Genomic DNA, 24,208 nt, shown 5'->3' on the forward strand with positions numbered 1-24,208 from the left:
GATGTTTAGCTGGTTAAAAAAGCAATTTGAAGGACAGGGAGTAGAGGTTTGTCCTCTGTGGTAAATGCTGAAGGGCTGCAGTTGTCAGAGTGCAAGGTGTCTTTATGCTTGTTGTGCACTTGTCTTTCTTTATCCAAAAAAGAAAGAGGAACAGAAGGTAACTGAAAGCTCATACAGGCCTTTGAACTTACATCTAACAGCCAGGTGTCCTTGTGCTTTCTCAAAGAGGACAGACAAGGACTTTACCCTCTATTGTGAGACAAGAAAAGAATTCTCAATCAGCATTCTGGCTCAAGCCACATTTATTTTCACAGTTTTGTTCATTGACATAAGAAGAGTGAAAGACTTCCTTCCTTGCAATAAAACATAAATTATGTCCAGTGCTATGTAAGCACACTAGGTGTTTCTTCTCTTTTTATGTACTTGATGAAGGAAGACATCTTTTTTTAACAAGACAACTTTCTTCTCATGCAAGCTGGACAAATCTATAGTTGTTTAGTGGGGGATTGTTTACTTTTAAAGACCAGTGCCATTACAGACAGTTATCAAAGGAAAACATGCTTTAAACGACCCTGCAGATTTGGCCTCATGTTGTAAAGAACCGTCATTTTAGATGTGTCATTTTCACATAATCGTTAGCAGTGCAGGGCATGTTGTGGCACTGCAACTTCACAACATAACAGAAAAATAAACATGTAAATATAAAGCGATAAAGAATGACTGGGGGCATATTTAAAAAACTATGCCTCTTCTATCGACCTTCAGTTAGGATCAGTGAGGACACGTTTACTAACAGACAAAACAAACACAACTCCACTGACAGCGAGCCCTGAGTGCCCTTTTTATTTAGGGTGCCATGACAGTATCAAGGGTAGAAGAATGTTACTTTATGCCCCACCAAATAGGCAAAATATGAGGGAGGAAAGCATTAAGTATTTTTTTTAGGTAAGTAATTTGACGTTTTGGGAAATGAGCTAACTTGCTTATTTGCCAAGCAATATGGCAACTTTCTTAAGATAAGTGGCCTGTTATCTGTAAGCATTTTGAGCTTTCTGCATGTATGTCTACGCTGTACACAGCGGGCGTACACTTACACGCCACTTGGCTTGTTAACGCCACATGCCGTGTCAACGAGAAAAGAAAGCTACAGTTGAGTTTAGAGAAAGATGAACCGGTTGGGTTTAGGAAAAAAAAACAGAGTTGGCTTTAGTAAGAGAAGAAGAAGACGAGAGTCTAGGAAACGTGGCATGCGGGACACGATCCACGGTCTCCTGGGTGAAAGTCCTGTGTTTTGCTGTGTCATACATACACCATTTCATGAGCTCAGTCTTTGCCAAGAGTGAGAAGATGGCTACCATGTTTTGATGTCTGCATGGTAAATATGTTGCCAAAAAAGACTGGAGCAGAGGAATCAAAGAATCCAGGAAGTATTGTGGCCCTGGCCAACACATTGAGTGGGATGTAATCAACTGTAAAATGTTAAAAATTATTTTAACATTTCAGTGGATTTTATTACTTTGCCTGGACATAGCCAGTCTAGTGGTTTTCCCCAGTCGCAGTCTTTATGCTAAACTGTACACTTAACTGTTCAACACCACAAGACATGAGATTGATCCTGATTCTCTAATCTTACTTTGTAAAATAAAAGACAAGAACAGGGAATAAGTGTATTACCCAACATGTTTAACTATTTCTATACCCGTCTACTGCCCTCTGATTTATCTTGGGACCACCTGGAGGGTCCAGCCCACAGCTTGGGTTCCACTAATCTGGTAGTCTATACTAATATAGTCTGTGTGTCATCAAATGAGGTTGACAATAAGGTTGTACAAGCTTCACTGCACTTGCTGATGTTTCAGACTTTGGACTCTACTGTTGATGATTCAGTTTCCAAGGCAAAGACATAACAAAACACTTGTTACATTAGATATCTTAATGGGAAGTAAACATAGCATAGGGCCCAAATGTTAACCCGGATGTGCACTTTGACCCTGTGACACTACAAGGAACTGACCCAATGTAAAGGCTCTGATGAGGCTGTATGACCTACTGTCATGCACTGCACTGTACAGTCTCAGCACACTATCTGTCAGCAATGTGTGGGCTGGAGACAGAGAGATTACAACAGTGTCTCAAGGCCAGGTAGGTTGAACACTCAGCTATATGCTCTTTAAACCAATATTATTCTACGGTCTACACACAAGGGTGGAAATTTCCCTACACTTGAGGAATACCCTGCCGTAAAGCCAGCACAGACCACACACTGAGCTCCTGGTGTTTTTTTTCAACCAGTGTAACAACTCCTTCAGGTTTCTGTGGGAGGAAGTCCCTCACATTCCACGGCTTGGCCTATAGTGAAATAGCTTTTCTCCAGTTACTGTCTCAAAGTGACTCACCAACTATTTGTATTTCACAACTGAGGCTGAGAGACTTCACACACACGATTATTGGGGCACTTTGCGTGCCTGAGAGGGGAACGACCTGTCTTGACATCACACAGTGATCAAAGTCCTGATGCGACACGAGAGGATTTCCCTCGGTTGCTAGGCGCCGGGGTTCCGTGTGTGGATAAACACGAGGTTCCTCGTGGCACACCTGTGTTTGAAGTTGACACTGCCACGCTGTCAGACCTCTACCTGTTGCTTCATCACACTGTTGAGTAACCATAGTTATTTCCATTGACAATAACTCCAGCGAGGCATCTGCTATAAAATCAATAACAATGGTAAAAAACGTTGTCATGGCAACCAAATAACTCTTCGAGGGGAAAGGTGAAGCTTTTGTTTCATTCACCAAATCAAGATGAGCGTGCCCGCAGTTGTGTCACAGCTACCGAGGATTTCTCTGCGTTGATCCATCCTGAAGTCCTAGACTTTTTCTTTGCGGTGCAATATTGTCAACTGGAGAAAAAAATGCCCCATAACGAATGGACACAATAAACAGCTGTCCACAGAGTGAGTGATTATTGTAAACATGACGCATGGTTATTTTACAGGATAAATCGACCCATATTAGACCTGTACTCACTTTTCAGGTGTTGCGTTATATCTCACTGCCATGTAGCAGTGCTTTACTTGTATTTTGCCCCAATATAGTCCCAAATCAATATCTACCTAGGAAATTGTCTAGTTTTATTCTGCATTGCTATTTGCACTTATTGTGAATACGCAGGCCACAAGAAGCAATTAGGTTGTTTTTTGTTGTTGTTGGCTCACTTTTACTCACAACATGCTATCCGGAAACAAAGAATTACTAGCGGCGGTGCTGCCGGACTAAGACAACGCATGCACTTAGACAAAAAATGCGTTTGCCCACCAATAGAAATATAGAGGAGACGGTGAATTTCAACCAACGATGGCGTGTTTCTTTAAATTAGCTCCACCTCGACCAGCTACCAATACAAAACTGATTACACATTAGTGCATCAATACTGATAATTCATTATTGGACTATATAATAATACAACATTAAGAGTAGCCATTCTACTGGACGAGTAATTTTACTTTGCTGACAAAACTTATACACGTTTACTTAAATATTTTGAATGCACAACTTTAACTTAATTAATGGTGTATTTTTAGTAATTGAGTAATAAATCTTAATACTTCTGCTTTAAGATTTTTCAGTCTGTATTTATTTTTAAATAAATGAGGAACCTGTGCAATTGAGAAACGCGTAATGATAACCTTGCGGTTAATCTTAGATAACAGAGTATATGTTTATGTAAAATATTTGTGAACATAAGAGAGGATACTCATGTTTTGGTGTAACCAAGCCTTCTGTAAGCAATGCAACATGAGTTATACGTCAGGTCTCTCCTCTAACTCCCCAGAGGTTGAATTTGCTTTATGAATGCAACCTTCTCATCATGTGCCAAATACTATATTCAAATGCTCTGCCAAGTATCACAGAGACCGTTCCCAAGTGAGGGAGAGCACACGTCGACCAGAAGTCTGTTCTACCAACAACTGTGCTATGGGGATTTTATGACTTTGAATTAGAGAGGCTTAATTTATCATGTTAGTACATTTGTAAAAGTGAATGAATAAATAATCCTGTAAAAATGAACCAGAGCCCTCATCCCACCAGACCGTGGGTGTTATAACCACTCATACCATTCAGATCATTGCTCGATAGGACAAGTATTCGCACACATGCTAAATTGTACTCTAATTTAAATTTAATGTGGGCACTCAGATTTGTTCCGCAAATAAGCAATAAGTTTAATAAACTCACTTTGCTTTTCTCTAAATGCTGCAGATTACCAATGTATTTTCTCTCAGTCACAATAATGACAGGAAAATGCTGCATGAAATCACATATTGTACTATTTGAGTTGTTATAGCAGCGATGTTTATGTGCTGCTAGATGGAAAAAAAAACTACAGATGAAGATAAGAACATAACTTAGCAGCTTGCATTTTTGGGTTACAGACAGATTAATGGTTGACCTGATCTGGCAGACTACCTTCAACATCGAAAGCTGATTAACAAAGTATTATCTCTCTGGAAAGTGACTCATATTTTGTGCACTGACTAGGCACACCTGTTATGTAGGTGTTTCACAAAAACAGGTGCGTGCAAAAAGAATTTAAAGAAAAGATTGTATCTCATTGCATCACCAATGATAGAATCAAATCCTTCATGTGACAAGTAAAAAGAACGATTCACGTATTACAGGTTATGGTGACATGAACCTTCTGCACCTTCTTCTCTCTAAAAGCATCTGCTTTTAGAGAGACTCACATGAGTTATGTGTATCACAGTCCCTTAAAGACAAACTAAAGAAATTACCTCATGCAGGACCACTGCAGTCTGGCTTGGCATGAACAATAGCTAGTCTGTGCTAGTCCATCCTACATTTCTCTCTAGCACGTCTGCGACCGTTGACCACAGCTTGAGTCACATCCTTCCCTGCTCTCCTGCTTGTTTACGGAGTGCTGGCACTCAATTGCCTATGATATCACGGGCCCTGGGTATTAAGAGTCGCACTGTTTGAAAAGACCTCCAGGACGGGGTGGAAAGAACCATCCAGGTTTTTTTTATACAATCACAAGCCTGATACAGGAAACCCCCCCCCCCCCCCCTCTCTTACTCTGCAGAGTTTTCCCCATCATTCAGCATTCCTCATTGGTCTGTGGGACAGGTGCCTGCAGATGACACTATGACAGCTCACTACGATGACTGCAGTGACATTACACACAAAATGACGCAGGGAGACGACGGAACACTTTTCTCTAAATAGACATTTAATGATTTGAAACGTGTGTGGTTACAGTACAGACAGGGAAAAGGGAAACAGGTGTTGAGGTGGAAAAGAGGGATTTTTAACTGGTATTCTGTTTACGGGGCAAATTAAACTTCATGTTTACTGCAAAGCTGAATGTCAGAGGAGTCAAACAGTACAACAGCCATGCAGGAGGGCACTGCTCTGGCATGTATCAATGGCATCACATGGAGGTGATAATACTTGAAAAAAAAGAGAACTTTACTTTGCTTTTCAATGTACAATTATTGAACAAATAACACTGGATTGAAGTTCATTAACATGTAACAAATATATACAGATAATCAACAAATAGGAATTGTGGCAGAACAAAGCAGCTTAATATAAAAAACAATATCCTACTTAGACTGACCGGAGAGTGTGTAATTAACCTGTGTGGATGTGATTACAGTAACTTTAAATGAGAATTGTAACATACTCTGCTAAATAATTTGACCCATTGTGATAGATTGTGTACATCTCTGCACTATATGTCCTAGATGTAAACATTACTCCTGCTTTCCTTGGCCTCATTCACATTAGGAGCCACACAGTAGTAAAGGATTTTGTCTTTTTTTAACTTTACCTAACTGAAGGCTCCATCTAATATTTGCATTGATCAGAAATCAATATAACTTCAAAAATAAAATAAAAAAGACAGTCTTCTGGTTTTATGACTGACACCTGCCATTGATAATGCATAAACGGCTTAACTCCTCCCCCTTGGGTTTCCACCTGCCTACTGCCGGCTGATGCGCTGCCTACTGGGTCCGGAGCTGGTAATCTGAGAAGGAAATGGACAAGACTTAATCAAATGGACAAAAGAAAAGCAAGTATCGGAGAGAAATCAAGTGGAGGCAGCTGATGCTTTCCACCCAAAATGAATCGAATATAAAGGAAATGAGATGAGGATGTTTGGCAATTAGTGGCAACATTAGCAAAAAGACCAACATGTGCAACCTTGGTAATCTCGGGTTGAAGATCAGGGAAGCTTGACATAAAAAAAAATTCACTTTCTCACATTTCACAGGACGTTGCCACATTGCCTCATGTTCTGCAGTGTATCCCCTTTTCATAGAACTGCTGCATAGAATCAGCTCGAGGCTGGTTCCCACCACATTGCACTGCATTGCCCAACTGTTGCCTAAGGCCTGCACATATGGGCACTCTGCACAAGTATTAGTGAACTCATAACGTACCTCCATTTTGGGTGATGTAGCGCACCCACGGCAGGGCCTGATATCCACTCTTCTCAATGATCTTCAGGTAACGCACCTGTTAAGGGAAAACAAAACTGAATGACTGGTATGGACATGGCAAATAAAAGATACAACTATTCTTTGAGTTTTTAGGTTTGCAGCTCATGATGCAAGTTGCTGGTGTATAGTGTAATTAATAAGACAACATGCCAAAAGTAATTTGCTGATCAATCCCAGCATGCACTGGTAGAGAGCCAGGATCCACCCTGGGCAGGTTGCCAGTATATCACTGGGCTAACACATACAGATTAAAAAAATAGAACCAAAATATACATTCCCACCTATGGGAAATTTAGAACTGACAATTTGCCTACTGTTACCTGCATGCCTTTTGACTGTTCACAAGTACCAGAGCACCCAAAACAAACCCACGCAGACAGAAGGAGAAAGTGCAAACCATACCCATAAAGCCCCAGCCAGTTTGAATAAAGGACTTCCAAACAAGCACTCAATAGCAATGTCCACTTACATTCTAAAACCTAATTATTATCAGGTTTCAAAGATGGAGTGTATTCAAACTGGACCTGTGTGTAACATAGAAAATACAGTGCTATAGTGCATTATGCTGCAGGAATAATTTGAGAAGTTTCTATGAATTTGTTGATATAGTATTTTGACTTTTGAGTCTCTTCTGGAACATCCTGTGCCTACAACCTTTGCAAAGGAGCAAGCTACAAACCTTTCACAGCCACCTCCATGGCCTACAGCAAGTGTTTAATATCCAAAAAACAAACTTCAGTGGAGTACTCCTTTAAGCTTGAAGCAAGCTACAAGTTGTAATAAGAGTAGTGTTGTTGGTGAGGAAGTAGTAGTATGAGTCACACTGAGAAGAGGGAAGTAGATACAGAACAGCTTTCAAGGGACACAAAGTTAATTTACATAACTGTATGTTTCGAGGCCACAGAGGACAAAAAACCATGCACATCAGCATAATAAAGATACAACTTTCACAAGCCGTTAACCAATATTTCAGCAGACCAGTGTTGCCAAAGAGCTGAATTTCGAGAAGACGCTCTCAAAATACTCTGCCATCCTGCCCATCACTGAACATATTTGCACATTGTCTGACCCAGTCAGGTGGGGGGGGGGAAAACTCAGAACTCACTTCTCTGTAGTATTAATATTTAATCATGTAGTACCAATATTATCGGTCCCTGTGTGCTACAGAACTAAATTACAGATGTATCTCAATGTGCTTCTGCAGTAATAACTTTCACACGTTTCTACTAAAAGACCTTTGCTGTCATAATTAACAGGGATGCGACTGAGCCTTTTTTGGCTGTCAAGACCTCTCTAAGGTCCCCATGCCATGACTCTATCATGCCGGTTCCCAGCCTGGAGCCGGACAGACAAGGCAGGAATTTGTGGCTTGAGTGGCGGCGGGCCTCTGGTAAGGCCTTAGTAGTGGCCGCCTTGTTATTACCTTTCACTACACAGTGAGGTCAGAGAGAGAGAGAGAGAGAGAGAGAGCACACCGTGGCCACCAGACACATGACGACAAAAACATAGACGCGGGATCACCGAGTCTGCCGGCACAGCACTTCTTCCTGAACCCAGCAGCCAAACATGCAGTCGGCCTGACCGTGGGTACCTAGTCAGCAAAATTGCATCCAATGCCTCGGCAAAATATCATTATGGTTTGTAAGATGAGAAGGGGAAAGGAGGATGTTTGTTGTATCTCATTTGGTAAGTACAGACTACATGTGTGGTCTGGATTTATCGGTGTTTGGTCGAATAAACTATGGCCCAAAAAGCATCAGCCAACTTGATTGGCTTTCTCAGGATCACCTAAAGACAGGAGATTTTAAATTGTAACCACACTTCTGCTGTTATTGCCACTCGGCAAAAGTGTGGGATTGCTCCATTTCTAGTTAAATTTACAAGGTGCAGTTACTTGTATCATACACACTTCACATGTGCTCTTCCCTACACTTAGTGGTAGAGTTAAGGGGAACTTTCTCATGCTTTGATATTTACATGTGTCTAATTAAGCTTCACAGCCTCTTCTCACACGTAGAGAGTGGTGTTACTGGCTGCATTAGAGTCTGAGACCTAGTCTGCTGTTACCCTGTAATAAGGGAAAGGTTGCTGGCCTGGCACAAGAGCTCGATGGGAATATGGCTCTTAATATGCTGCTTCTAAAATGGTGGGTCTCAGTCCGTGGGATTGCAAATAGTGAGCATTTTAAGATTTTTAAGATTTTGGCTTGACAAACAGTTCTACTGTGGAGGCCTACAACAACCCCAAAAAAATGAAAAACAAAATAGAAAAGAATCCCCAGGGAGCACTGCAGTTTTCCGAAGTAGACCTTTTCAGGTATCCTTCTTCTAGAAAATTACAAATTTTATAGAAAAAAAAAAGTATTTACATTTAGCCTTAGTTTCATCAGATTGTTTTATTCAGTCTGGTTCCAGATGCCTACTGAGCATTATGATGTAAATGAATACCTTATTTTTTCTATGAATAATTAGGTAAATCCAGGGTGACTGCTAAGAATAAAAAAAAAAAAAACGCCAAATTTAAGCACAATAACAATTGAATACATTGACCATCTCACTTTCATCACTGGAGACACTGACACTTCTGCCCAAAGGGTGTGTCCAGATTGAAGTGAACAGGAAATACTCTGTTTTCTTGTGTTTGAATACAAGCCAGCAATGGTTGGTAGAAAACCACAAAAAGAGGATCCATCAGCCAAACAGAGAAAGTCTGATCTAGTTCTACAAAGATGGCACAATGTAACAATTCTTTGCTTTTATATTACCTTTAGTTTTTTCTTAAAGTGACTTATTTTAATTTAAAAAAAAACTTGAACGCTCATTTGTTTTTTAGAAATAACATTAAAGTTAAAGCCATTTTTAATTTTAATTTTTTTTAAAGGACTTTTAATGTAGCATTGGTCAAGGCACTGTCAGGCACGTGCCTTTGTTGCTTCTCTATGACTTAGTGCACTTGATTTAATTCAAGCATCTGTTCATTTATGGATGGCAAAGATTTGAAAGGAAAAGAGATTAGTTTTTCAGCTGCCAAATTACCTTGGAAAATGGCAAGCATTCTTGTACTGCCAATACCACCCCAATTAAAAGTAGCACATATTTCTATTATCTTGGGTTCAAGCTTGTTTCCGAGTGGGCTGCATAATGTCCACACAACTTAATAAGGTTTTATTGACTTTCATAGGAAATGTGGAGAAACTGAAAAACATGACCTCTCACGGCTTTTAATGAGAGTTACACAGAAAGCAGTGTTAAAAGTAAAGAAGTATATAAGTGTGTTAGAAGAAGAGATTCAGGCCCCCTATAACATGAATAGTAAGAGCATACTGTAAAATATGCTGGTAATTATTTAAGTCAGTTTTGAAATTTAATTTGATATACAATTTAAATGCTTATACTATTTTAGTAACTCGTTATTGCTCAATAACCAATATACTCTACAGAGAGTGAATAAGAAATACTTATTTTTCCTGTGATTAGTATGAAAACTTTGCTGCATGTATTAAGCTTTACCATCCACCATTTGGATGGCTTCACTTAAAGAAACTAATCTTGTTATTTAAGGCGGTAGCATTGATAACTTGTCACCTGTCCTTAGCAAAACTACCATTTAAATAAATGCACCTGTTTACAAATTCTGGTTCAAATATCACCTACCCACAGTGAGGGAAATAAGTATTTGATCCCCTGATGATTTTGTACCTTTGCCCTCTGACAAAGAAATCTAGTCTATAATTTTAATGGTAGATTTATTTGAACAGTGAGAGACAGAATTACAACAAGAAAATCCAGAAAAACGCATGTCAAAAAAATGTTATAAATTGATTAACATTTTAATGAGGAAAATAGGTATTTGAACCCCTCTCAATCAGAAAGACTCCCAGGTTTCTTTTAAACAGGTAACGAGCTAAGATTAGGAGCACACTCTTAAAGGGAGGGCTACTAATCTCAGTTTGTTATCTGTAGAAAAGACACCTGTCCCCAGAAGCAATCAATCAATCATATTCCAAACTCCCCACCATGACCAAGACCAAAGGGCTCTCCAAGGATGTCAGGAACAAGATTGTAGACCTACACAAGTCTGGAATGGGCAACCAGACCATTGCCAAGCAGTTTGGTGAGAAGGTGACAACAGTTGGGGCAATTATTCACAAATGGAAGAACTATCAATGTCTCTTGGCCTGGGGCTCCATGCAAGATCTCACCACGAGGAGTTGCAATGATCATGAGAACAGTGAGGAATCAGCCCAGAACTACACAGGAGGATCTTGTCAATGATCTCAAGGCAGCTGGGACAGTAGTCACCAAGAAAACAACTGGTAACACACTACGCCGTGAAGGACTGAAATCCTGCAGCGCCCGCAAGGTCAGTGTTGTGGTCAGATGAGACCAAAAAGGAGCTCTTCGGCATCAACTCAACTCGCCATGTTTGGAGGAGGAGGAATCATATCTATGACCCCAAGAACACCATCCCCACCGTCAAACATGGAGGTGGAAACATTCTGCTTTGGGGTTGTTTTTTTCTAATAAAGGGGCCAGGACAACTTCCCCGCATCAAAGGGACGATGGACGGGGCCATGTACCGTCAAATCTTGGGTGAGAACCTCCTTCCCTCAGTCAGGGTATTGATGGGCCAGCCATGGGTATTCCAGCATGACAATGACCCAAAACACACGGCCAAGGCAACAAAGGAGTGGCTCAAGAAGAAGCACATTAAGGTCCAGGAGTGGCCTAGCCAGTCTCCAGACCTTAAGCCCATAGAAAACCTGTAGAGGGAGCTGAAGGTTTGAGCTGCCAAATGTCAGCTTCGAAACCTTAATGTCTTGGAGAAGATCTGCAAAGAGGACTGGGACAAAATCCTTCCTGAGATGCGTGCAAACCTGGTGGACAACTACAAGAAACATCTGACCTCTATGATTGACAAAAAGGGTTTTGCCACCAAGTACTAAGTCATGTTTTGCAGAGGGGTCAAATACATATTTTCCTCATTAAACTGCAAATCGATTTAGAACATTTTTGACATGCGTTTTTCTGGATTTTTATTTGTTATTCTGTCTCTCGCTGTTCAAATAAATCTACCATTAAAATCATAGACTGATCATTTCTTTGTCAGTGGGAAAATGTAGAAAATCAACAGAGGATCAAATACTTTTTTCCCCCCTCACTGTATTTTAAATTCACGAGTTCTTGCTCAAAATAATGAAGCAAAATGTCAAATGAGATCTGTTTATTGTAACACTGAGGTGGAATTTGTAAATGCACTAGTGGAAAACTTGTGTGACAACCTGTGGAAAATGTACCTGTGGAAAAACATCTTTTCGGGCAATAATATGATATTTTAAAATGAAGTTTGTCAAGTTGCCGTCGTTTCCTCACATCAAGACACGGGAAAACTTCATTTTGTGTTACTGTGGTGCTACACGTATAATCACAGGACAACTGTGATTATACAGAAAGTGCAGCACATCTGTGTAAGTCTGTGGTCAGCAAGAGTTTTCATTCAAACATGAAGGAACATTAGCTTCTCTCTCAGTTTCATGGGAATCACAATCAAAGTGCAATGAATCTACTTACCTGTAACTAAGAATGACACTTTCTATCACTGTGATTTACATGGAGGCAGAGGGCCTAGTCCAAGTTAATGAGCAGTTGCTTTCTGATTTGTTGAACAGTAGAAATGTTCTCTACCCCAAAAGGCGTCTCATAGTTTAACTGTGCTCCCTTACTGCCCCCTCTGGCAAAAAAACATGAAAAATATGAATTGTTTGAATTCCTACAATGGAGAAAGAGAGAGTTCATATGAGAGACACTGCTACATGCCATGAATTCTAAATCCAGGATTACAGGGAAACAACCAAAAACCGCAAGATATGTGGACTATGCATGCATGCAAACTGGGCGATAAACAAACAGCAGGTGCAAATAAACTCCAGCATTTGTTTTATTAAAATATTTAAGACTTATTATCTCTCCGAGTTTCATCTTATTTCACCTCTACCCACTTGCTGCTGCAGGTAGGTTAAATCAATTACTTTTGCAAACACCGCTTGACCCAGGCATTGTGTTTGTGTGTGTGTGTGTGTGTGCGCGTGCGCGCTTGGGATGTACCTGGATGCCTGAGGTGGTGAAGTATGGGATCTCAAACTTGACACTAATTGGTGGCTTCCCCTCCTTGTCTTCCGCCTCTACACTCGGCAGACCAAAGTGGGCTCGCATCAAATACTCCTTTCCACCCTGAGAGAAGTCAGAACATAAACTTTATAATACTTAACATTATCTTTTGTATAAAACTGACCGTTTAACTACAATGACGAGAGACAGGTGAAAAACACAAGCAAACTGTAACCAAAAATTTTAAGCTAATACTTAAAAGCCCAAACATAAGATCACACAGTGGCGTAACCATGTGTATGATACTCCTGAGTCATGCTCACAGGGAAGGACTTGATTGACCAGACGATCTCGCTGTTCTCAGGCACCCACTTTACACTGCCCACTGTGGTCTTGAATTTGGGTGAGTCAGCGTCCGTTGGAACAGGAATGTGGATCTCCACGTTGTTGGCCGTGGAACGCCTTTTGAACTGACTCTTTGCCTTAGGCGAAAAAAAACAAGCATGTCAAGTTCAACACAATGTCTCGCCCTTAAACCCGGGCATAATGATGGTCATAAAAGTGACCTACCTTGATCATGTACTCGATCCGACTGTGGGAGTGCTTCTCAATGACAGATTCAATCCAGATCAAGGGCTTCACCTTAAAATAAAAAACACATATTTTACCCACTATCAAATTCATTTTAAACAGGCTATAATACACTTTTTCATACGTCAGTTTAAATTACATATGACACAGTCACCACCTGGTGGACTGCCAGAATAACTACAACCAGAATCAACATAAAACATTGTTATGTAACATGTGTGTTTTTTATAATTGTGACCAAGATACATACTAAGTCGGAAAATTCACAGTTTACTTTTGATGAAGAAATATATAACTTTGAAGTTGTTGTGTCACTATATTTTGTTTTGTTCATTTTTTCACAGTAGTACCACTCACCCATAAAATTGAGGTTTTGTGGAAGGAGGAGGTATGACAGGTATGATAGAGTAATATGCAACTCTAGAAGGTTTTTTTGATGTATATAGCCAGACAATGAATGTATAAATGTGGTAAATTCCTGAATGACATGTTTCTTGTGTGGAAAATGTCATGGTTGCTAGTAGCTATAACTGGAGAAACCTCTGCCCCACTGTACTACTTCCCCTCCCAAAGGGTTACTGGCAATCCTATTGTGAAACATTATTGAGAATTTAACAGAATTTTGACCTTGTTTAACCTAAAGTTTTTTGCCTGTAGCCTCCCCATTTTCCCATTACATATGATTTTCCACTTCTCTTCATGACTATGTTCTTGACCTGGTTAATGAAGCAATTTAGCCTCATTTGAGCAAAGGCTGGTTTGACCGTGATCCCATCGCATTCGTTTTTTTACAGGTTAGGAATTTGTGTTTAAATATCAATATAAGACCTCAAGAAAGTCCAATCTCTATGTTTCACCAGGAGAAAACTGTCAGCTGTCAGTGGTAAGGGAAGTCATTCTGGTGGGCTGCTTTACAAACTGAGCCAGCATATATTGGAAAATAAAACATGGAATAACACATCTACTGTGGTGTACGGTCATGATTCACCAGATTTTACTACAGTTTATCAAACACAGTGTAGGATTGATAGTGTAGCGGTTAAAGTTAAATTCTTCAATCTGCGTAGTTCCTCTAAATGTGATTCTATGGGTCGTGCCGTGCACTCGGCACCTTCACAAGTTCAAGAAAACGAGGACTCAAACAAAATAACAAATTTGGCAAGCTGTCCAAATACATTTTTACAGCAATTATTTCATTTGTTATATATAACGCTTGTCTGATAGACCAACAAAAAGTGAATACAGAAAGTAACACCCGGGAACAACCATTATGGCATAGGGATCTTTCATATGTTGTAGCAACATTTGTATCTATTGCTGTTGGAAATCAAGATTCCGGGGAAGTATTAATAATTATTTAATATTAGGTCAACAGCGTCTCCACCTGGGGTTCACAGGAATAGATAGCCAAATGAAGGGCCATTAATTTAACTATAATTTTAATCTATACTGTTTATTGACCCCCAGTGGGAAAATTACAGTTTACACTAGTGTTTGTTAGTATTCACTACACACAGGCCTGAAATACACACACATGCTCAGGACTTAATCGTGCACAAATGGAGAGTTGTCAGAGTGAGTGGGCTGCCAGCTGGACCAGTGCCCTGAGGGGTTGACGGGGTACGGTGCATGCTCAAGGGCACCTGGCAATGCCCAGGAGAGGAAGTGGCATCTCTCCAGCTACCGATCCACACTCCATACTTTGGTCCGTAGGAGCACTTAAACCGACAACCTTTCGGTTCCCAACCCATCTCCCTACGGACTGAGCTACTGCCACCAAATAATATCTTTTTGGAAGAGTTATTAGAATATGTTATTAAGAAGGGCAGTGGGATTCAGCTCTTATTGTGTTGTAGTGTACTTCTGTAGTGAGTTCTAGGCACCACCTCATTTAAGAAGTAAAGAAGGTTCACGTTACAAGCTCGACTGAGGAAATGTGCCTTGTACTCCTGATTTTGAATCCAAGTTATTACAGTGTTTTCTCTAGATCCCTTAGGTGGCTTTATCTGGTAGGGGATTAAGGGGTCCTGGGTCAAAACAATTTTAAATTTTGTAATCAATAAAATGCAATTTCACATTATTTTGGACCATAATTACCTGTGTCACAAAAAAGGGGAAAAGCTAGAGCGAATAATACAAATTAACACAAAGCTTAAAGACAAAACTAGCTAAAGAAGTCTTCTTTGGAGCAACTAAAATCATTAGATGTGAGAAAGGTATTTTGGTTACATTTATTTTGCTTAGGTGGTGCCCAAAAATCGTCTTAGGTGCTGCATCAAAGCATAGAAGGGTAGGGAAAACCCTACATTAGTTGCTTGTATTGCTTACAGCTGATTCATTTCTTGATATGGTGGACTGTAAGGACATTATACATGCAGAACCCAAGGAACTTAAGACTGATGCCACCTCAGAAAATGACCAGCAAGGGATTTTGTACTTTGCAGGTGTTCATTTCACACCCTTCCTCTTGTTAGGGGTCAGTCGATCGAACCGCCAGAGCCTGCTGGTAGAATACACAGGGGGGTGGAAGTTGTCTGATCTACAGTACTCACGTGAGTATTGAGACGGTAGGACATGAGCTCAAACTCTCCATCAGGAGGAATGAAGGAGATGGTGCGGTCGTTCTCAAAGCGAGACAGACGGACACACTGGTGAAACTTCACATCTTCCAGCTCTACCGATTTACTCTTTCCTCCTCCATGAAAAAACAAAAGATGATATCAAAAGAAGAAAAATAAAAGAAGACTGCATTGCAAGAAATGGTGTAATTCCGGCATAGCAACTAGAACATTTAGGGTTTTTCCAACAAGCGTCAGGGAACAGATATGATGTCTGCGAATGGGTGCCAGGAAGAATAGTCTGATTATCACTTTTCTATACTTTGAAAGGGTTTATCCATCAAATCAGTCAGTCAGCTGCTCAACCAGTTAACACAATATGACCAAAGTCTGTTACAAGAGATAACTCACTTCCAGTGTTTTCAAAAAGAACCTTGTCGTTGAGGCCCAGTCGCAACTCAGGCATTCCAGACAAGAAGACACGCATCTTAATGGAGCCAACGATCTCACTACGTAGAACATTTCCATTGGCACTAACCTGAGAAAGATGTGGATTACAAGTAGCACAAAGAACCACGTCAAAGACAGCATTAGCCACTTAAAGAAAGCACTCGCTGCAGTCTACAGGAAATACATCAAAATCAGCTAGCTAATGTTGTGACGCACGCTGGGAGGAAGTTCACTAGCCATGTGACTGGCATTCCTTAAATAAATAAATAAATAAATAAATACATTTTATTTAACAGCGCCTTTCTAACACTCAAGGACGCTTTACAGAGAATAAAAGACAGATATAGGGAACATAAAAGTGTAAGTAGTAATAACAAAACAGATAAAACAAAAAACAAAACAAACAAAACAAACAAACAAAACAAAACAGGAACAGTGTATTTACAGATAAGCGAGCTGGAACAGATGGGTTTTAGTCTAGTTTTGAACAGAGGGAGAGAGTTGATGTTGCGGAGGTCGGGTGGGAGTGAGTTCCAGAGCTGGGGAGCAGAGCGGCTGAAGGCTCTGCTCCCCACGGTGATGAGTCGAGCATGGGGACAGTGAGGTGGAGGGAGGAGGAAGATCTGAGGGAGGGGAGGGGACGGCAATGTGTAGGAGTTCTGATAGATATGGAGGGGCAAGGTTATGGATGGCTTTGAAAGTATGGAGAAGGATTTTAAATTGTATTCTGAATTGAACCGGGAGCCAATGGAGCTGCTGAAGAACCGGGGTTATATGATGAAATGAGGGGGTTCTGGTGATGACACGAGCTGCTGAGTTCTGAAGAAGTTGAAGTTTATGGAGGGATTTTTGAGGAAGGCCAAAAAGGAGAGAGTTACAGTAGTCAAGGCGGGAGGTGACGAGGCTGTGGATAAGGATGGAGGCAGTGTGAGTGGTAAGGGACGGACGGAGGCGGTTTATGTTGCGTAGGTGGAAGTATGCAGACCGGCAGATATTATTTATGTGTGACTGAAAGGAGAGGGAGGAATCGAGGATGACGCCCAGACTCTTGACCTGAGGGGAAGGGGAGACCAAGGAGTTGTCGATTGGTAGAGAGAAACTATTGATTTTGGATAGGGTGGACTTGGTGGCTACGAGGAGGAGTTCGGTTTTATCACTGTTTAGTTTAAGGAGTTTGCGGTGAACCAGTCTTTTATTTCAAGTAAGCAGTTAGTAAGGGACAAGGGGGGGAGCGAGGAGGGGGGTTTGCTGGATAAATAGAGCTGGGTGTCGTCTGCGTAACAATGAAAATGAATGTTGAATTTGCGGAAGATATGCCAAGGGGAAGTAGGTAGGTGATGAAAAGGAGGGGGCCAAGAACTGAACCTTGAGGGACGCCAGTAGTAACAGGGGAAGGGTGGGATGTGAAAGATTTGAGTTGAATAAACTGAGTGCGGTCGGAGAGATATGAGCGGAACCAGTCAAGAGGGGTGTGAGAGATGCCGAGGGAAGAAAGTCTATTGAGGAGAATGGAGTGAGAAATGGTATCAAAGGCCGCACTGAGATCGAGGAGGATGAGGATGGAGATGAGTCCGGAATCAGCAGCTGTGAGGAGATCATTGGTGATTTTTATAAGGGCAGTTTCAGTACTATGGGAGGGGCGAAAACCAGACTGGAAAGGTTCATAAAGACAGTTAAGGGTAAGAAAAGCATGGAGTTGAACAGACACTATTTTTTCAAGAATTTTAGAAATAAAGGGAAGATTTGAGATAGGACGAAGATTATTATAGTTGGTTGGGTCTGAGCCAGGTTTTTTCAGAATCGGTGAGACGGATGCTGTTTTGAAAAGTGAGGGGACAATACCAGAGGAGAGAGAAGAATGAATAATGGTAGTTATGAAGGAGATGAGGGAAGTGAGACAGGTTTTGACCAGAGCTGTGGGGAGGGGGTCAAGAGAACAGGTTGAGGACTTGGATTTACGAATGAGATCAGAAATTTCGGAGGGGGTGGGCAGTAGAAAGCAACAAAATGACTGGCTATTGGGGAGGGGCAAAGGTGGAGGGGAAGGCAAGGGGGTCAAATGTAATTGCTGGTGAATGGAGTTGATTTTTTCATTAAAAAAGACAACCAGTGAATTACAAGTTTCAACTGAGTACATGTGAGAAGGCAGAGAATCAGGGGGATTAAAGGTTTTATGGATTATTGAAAAGAGAGACCTGGAGTTTCCTTCGTTGGAGCAGATGAGGTCAGAATAGAAGATTGATTTAGTTACGGCTATTGAGTTTGAGTAATGAAGAAGATGAGATTTATACATTTCTTTGTGAATGGAGAGACCAGTTTTTTTATAGAGGCGTTCAAGTTGGCGACCCTTGGCTTTCATGAGGCGGAGCTCAGGTGAAAACCAAGGGGCAGAGCGGAAAAAGGACACAGATCGGGTTTTGAGAGGGGCAAGGAAGTTGAGAATATTGCAAAGTCCAGAATTATAATGGGTGACAAGGTGGTCTGGAGAAGGTGGTCTGGAGAAGGCTTAAGAAACACAGCGCTTCTAAAACAAGGAGTTCTTACCAGGAGATTGACTGACTCAATGACGTCCAGGAAGACCTCATTCTTCCTGTACTTGATACCTTCTGACCTCCAAGAGACAGCATTGGTGACTGTGGCGGGTGGTCGCGGGGCGCCGGTGTCTAGCTTGTGTCCCTCCTGGGTTATGTATCTGAGGGACAAAAATGTAAACACTGAAGCAAAATAGAGAAAAGGGGAAATTAACTGTCTGCAAAAGTGAGTTACCAGAACACATCAAAGACGAACAGAGACTCATTCTCATGGTTACTGAATAGGGAGGATTGTCTGACTTATTACTGTACTCAGAACACTTGGGGGAAATCAAGAGTTAGCTTACTACATGTCTGCATCCACTACAGTCCCATGAGTTCAAACAGGACAGTAAGATTCTTTTGCCTGTCAGATATATATGGAAATGACAAAATAATACCACAAGGCTAAGATTTAATGGCTACTCAACATTTAGTGCATAGCATTTTACATCAAATAGCTGGTTTAATAGGGTGTGCTTTAGGGCTGCACAATTAAATGCAATCCTATTAAAATTGCAATACGGACTAGTGCAATATCCATATTGCGGGGGGCGCAATATTTGTTAATGTAAAAATATGTGTCAAACCATTCTGAATTAAGTATTGTGGTGCTGCAGAGATGTCCCGGCCTACAAATTAGTCCTACAGACTAAAGAAAAAATCTTTGTTTGGCACAGATTCTTGCAAAAATCATACTGTAATCATTTTCATTTTTTTCAATGTTAATGATTTTCAATAAAAATGAGAATAATGATATAAAAACAATAATTCCCTCCAATATCCTGAATCAAACAACAATCGCAATATCAGGCAAAATAATCACAATTAGATATTTTACTCATATCGTGCAGCCCTAGTGTGCTGCACCGATTGGTAAAAACACAAGGAAATGTCATCATGAAGATTAGCGCTCAAAGAAATTGCTGACCAACAGATAATCAAAGACAATTTAATCAAATCAACAAAGCTGATTATCAGGTTAAAAAATACCATTAAAAAACATTTAAGCTTCTCAACTGTTACAATTTCAGCTTCTTTTTTTTTTAAATTTAAATAATTGTTAACCAAATACATTTGTTTGTTTGGTTATTTTATAGACAAAACTGCAATAAAAACAAGAGCCAAAGGTTAATCAATAATGGCAGTATTCATTGGCTGCATCTCTAATAAATAAATATACATAAAGTTAATTGCAGTGAGACTACGGCAAAGAAGATACTTACTCCTGCAGAATTTTGCTGTCGGTGGTCTGAGGATAGCCAAAGTCCATCAGCTCATCCATCAGCTCGTATATAATGACAAAGTTATCTCTAATGCTCTCTTCCTCTAATTCTTTGAAATACTCTGAAAAAACCTAAAGAAAACAAATGTAGTTTTATTAACCAGTACATTGACTTGTTATTGTTTTTAATGGAGTTAAGAGGCTATAGATAAAAGCATTCAGTCCTACCTGGACAATTTTGTACAAGAAAGAGAAGACCAGCGAGACGCTAGCGTTTTTCTTGGATGTTGCGACCACTGATGTGATGTGTGTTAAGAATTTAAGAGTTGTAAATCCACGTGGAACAAAAAATATAATAACAGTGTTGATAAGTTGTGTGGGTAAAAACACAATGGAGTGAACAATAAGGATACAGTAGAGGTTATTGTGTTTGATCCACATAAAACGAACTCCCCCATGGGCCAGGATTGGAGAGAGGGTCCCCTCCTCCTCTTTGTCCATCAGAAGGGTCATGAAGTGCTCAATCTCAGACATGTCCACATCCCCCCGGTAATTTCGGCACACCAGGACCTGAAAGGGAAAGACAGTATTTGTGCAGCTCGCAATGTCAGCTGCAACACTGCTGGTAATGATGAAAACCTGATGAATTTTATGAATATATAGTAATGAAATAGTTGTTAAAATGTTGGTGGTCAGTTACCAATGTGTAAAATTACCAATATAGCCAAAATCTATTATATTTCCATGTGTTGATTGATTTATACTTTCTTTAGTTGTCCATCATGAGATACATTTTGGCCTGGTATATTTTGTGTACAAACAAAATTAGACATTTATATCTAAAAAACACCTTTACAACATTGCTTGAAAAGATTTGTTTTGTAAAAAGTCCACTTTTCTATTCCACATACAAGTAGCTGCCATAGACTATAAAAATTAGGTAGCGGCCTTGTCTGTGATGCACCTGTTACCTTAACTGATTTGCTCCACTAAAACAGAGCTGTGGGGGGGGCTGCAACAAACAGATGTTCAACTGGATTCTTATGGAATGAAATGCACATCAATGAATAACGTTTACCCCGAATTTACCAAAAGTCAGCAAAGGTTGAAATATGTTAATAGGTAGCTAAGTCATGCAATGTATGTAATGCCTTGCATTTAAGCAAGGAGGCGTGAAATTGTAGAATTTTGAAGGGAGTTTTGGCAACCGTTTGCCTGCTGCTAACATCTGGTCACCTGTTTCTTTTCTTATCGTTACGTGGCCTAATATTTCTGAGTTTAAACATCACATGAAACCGACCTCCTAGTTTGGATGCACTTTGCGGTTTTACATTAAAGGCCCAAACCTTAACACATATTATCAACGTATGCCGATGCATTAGCTAGCCTGCTGCAGACTAAACCACATCATAATCTGTCAGCGAAGAATGTGTTAGCAAAGCTACTAGCTAGGCTAACGTCAGTTTAGCAACGTAGCAGGCTGTCCCGTTATCTTACCTTTCCTTTTAAATCCAAGACATACACTGCACTCGCAGACATCTTGAACTAATTTATACGAGCTTAGTTCAGCTCCTTTTCAGCCGTTTATTGATAATGTTTGATATTAACTACTTCAGGGCTAAAAAAACAAAGAACAGACTTTTATTCATAATACTGTAAAGAGGAAAGCCACCCTTCCCTTTTTGTCACACCATCCATGCATCTAACGTGCGCCCTCTGCGGAACAGGAGGATGTACTGCTCCAGAGTGAGGCATGACCCTCGGCTGTATGGGGTAAGACCTATTTTATTCAGTCTATGGTTATATATAAAGTTAATGGGTATGACAGATAAGTGTGTTTTCCCATGAAAATGTCATGATTGATAGATTTGTTTATGAATGGATGTGGTAAATAGATAGGCCTATTTTAATATCTAGGTATTCAAATCAAATAAAAAAGTGTTGTCTTGTTGACTGTGCATCATGTTAAATCATGGGAATGTTAAAATTGCCTTTGCCCTGTGTGGTAACTCAAAGTGGTTTTCTGATGGAAGCAACATGTCACCTGGTTGTCCTGACAACAGCCCACTCACCCATTTCCATGTTTTTGTCTCATCCCATTCATGTAGACATGGAAGCATGGGATGAAATCCTTGAGATACTTATCTAAATGTCCATATTCAGTTTCACATGTATAATATTTCAGCTAACATTATTGTTATATTTTAGATTGCTCTCATTCTATCTTTTGTGATAAAGCGTGTATGTAGTAAAAACTTGTTAGATATATACAAAGGTTAGAACACAGTGCACAGACCCAAAATAGATTCAATTTGACCAAGACAACTATACATTTCTAGTTTGCCTTTTTTTCATACAAACATGCTCTTCAGAAATTGCAAACAATGTTAAAAGCTTCCATGGTTTCTGAGTTGTTACAGCATCCTGCCTCTTTTTGTCATCAACCTCCAACCATCCTGTAGCTCTCTCTACTGGACGAATGGTTGATCTTTTCCAGTTTCCAGTTTTTAGGGAAAACCGCTCTTGCCACATGATGATCACCATAGCACCATTTTCAACTGCAATGCAAACTGTTTCCACAAAGTTAGTAGCACACTATTGTCTCATATTGTATGCTGTATGAATTGGCATTTATTGAAACTAACCGGCATAGCCCAGACAGTGAAAAACAGCCCTAGACAACAAGAACAAACAAGACCTTTACACAGATTTAATGAAAATAATCCAGACACTTGTGGCTCGTCGGAGGAGACATTGATACGTTGTATTTACATAACCTCTCTGCCCACGTCTTTGCCTCTTGGGTCTCTTTCCTGAAGACATGAAACCAAGTAGGTTGTACTTTCTGATGAAGAAATGTAGCGTATGACAAAAGGAACTATACACATTGTGGTTTTTTGTTGTTGTTGTTACTTGTTTGTTTGATGTTGCTTTTTCTTAATGTTTTCTTTGTGTGTATCTATATTACTGTTTTTTTTTTGTTGCTTTTGTGTCCTTATTTATTGTAAATAAATATGAAAAAACAATAAATATATCCAACAAGAACATAAAAGTATAGTACATAAAAGTATTTCCACACAGTACATGTGGTCATCAAGTACCTAGTTGGGTGGTAGGTGGTTAATCTTGCATAATCTGCCTATCATTGTCTTTCCATTACGATGGTACTAACATGTGTCTAACCTCACTAAAGTTGAACTCAGATTGTCATTCAACTGCACTGAGTTTGTGCAAATCTTTACTGTCATAAGTGCTGGGGTGACCAACGTCCTAACTTTATACTGAAACTTAATGAACTTAATCATCTCACTGACTATAACTGCTGATGTGCAAATCTTAAATGGCAGCCAACCAACAAACACTGACTTCATCAGAGGTGAAAATACTCCTGAAACATTAGTAGAAGCATTGCATCCTATTTCTTAAAATATACCACTTATTAATATGTCAGTGTATATTAACAAACAAAGCCACTGGAGTAATTATTGAGGTAGTACAGGCTTAACATTAAAATAACTTTGGTCTAAAAGCCTGCTCAAGTATGCTAACCCAAACCAATGGTACTTTTCACCTCTGATAGAGATGTGAAGTGGTAAAGGATTGCAAAGAGATACAACATGTGATGTGTGAATGAACAGCTGGGTAGTTTTGGCAGATACACAGTGAAAATTTGGCATTGACATTTGATAAAGTTAAATATAGAGGCAATTGAAGCAGAGACAGAAAAAAGGACTACCATCCAAGTTTTTTACACTAAGAACACCACCCCCCTTTGGTGTGAAAAGCCTTTCAGCACCGGGCTTGTGCGAGACAACTGTGCCTCATCAAAGTGACAGATCTTTAATCCCCATTGCTGGTAAGAAAGAGTCTAGACATCGTCAGAAGTCATAGATACAATGTTACTGAGTTACAGAGCCAAATATAAAAGATTGCCAATTCCCTCAACCGCGTCCATCAGCCGGCTTCCATACACTCACTGGATGTAGTTGCGTAGTTAATGAACATGTTTGTACAGAAGCCTCAGAGCTGAACAAGGCTGACGTGTGTACTTTTGTTGCGGAATGGGCTTGCCTCAATACACTATGAGTCAGTGCATCACGCAGGTGTTACAGCCTAACTAAGTTACAAGTGCAGGTGTTGCCACAGCAAACTTTGGGAATATTAGATATTCATTAGTGTTCCT

General features: G+C 40.1%; 1 protein-coding gene across 3 annotated transcripts; it reads right to left on the reverse strand.

Annotated features, from left to right (window-relative positions):
* Positions 1–5,225: 5,225 nt before the first annotated feature.
* On the reverse strand, positions 5,226–21,777 carry ap1m1 (adaptor related protein complex 1 subunit mu 1). 3 transcript variants are annotated; one of them, XM_032530574.1, is made up of 12 exons: positions 21,523–21,777; positions 20,439–20,595; positions 20,254–20,321; positions 20,027–20,157; positions 18,775–18,922; positions 16,192–16,318; positions 15,775–15,914; positions 13,202–13,273; positions 12,955–13,113; positions 12,629–12,754; positions 6,465–6,540; positions 5,226–6,049 (listed from the first exon to the last, which is right to left on the reverse strand). In XM_032530574.1, exons 1-12 carry the CDS (start codon positions 21,562–21,564, stop codon positions 6,027–6,029), a joined length of 1,269 nt encoding a protein of 422 aa, XP_032386465.1. In that variant the 5' UTR covers positions 21,565–21,777; the 3' UTR covers positions 5,226–6,026. The 3 variants fall into 3 exon arrangements, with proteins under 3 accessions (XP_032386465.1, XP_032386464.1, XP_032386466.1); XM_032530573.1 differs by having other exon boundaries at positions 15,775–15,917; XM_032530575.1 differs by lacking the exon at positions 21,523–21,777 and having other exon boundaries at positions 15,775–15,917; positions 20,027–20,156; positions 20,252–20,321.
* Between the last annotated feature and the right edge of the window lie 2,431 nt (positions 21,778–24,208).

Source organism: Etheostoma spectabile, chromosome 12 (assembly GCF_008692095.1).
Source record: "Etheostoma spectabile isolate EspeVRDwgs_2016 chromosome 12, UIUC_Espe_1.0, whole genome shotgun sequence".
NCBI classification, from domain to species: Eukaryota; Metazoa; Chordata; class Actinopteri; order Perciformes; family Percidae; genus Etheostoma; species Etheostoma spectabile.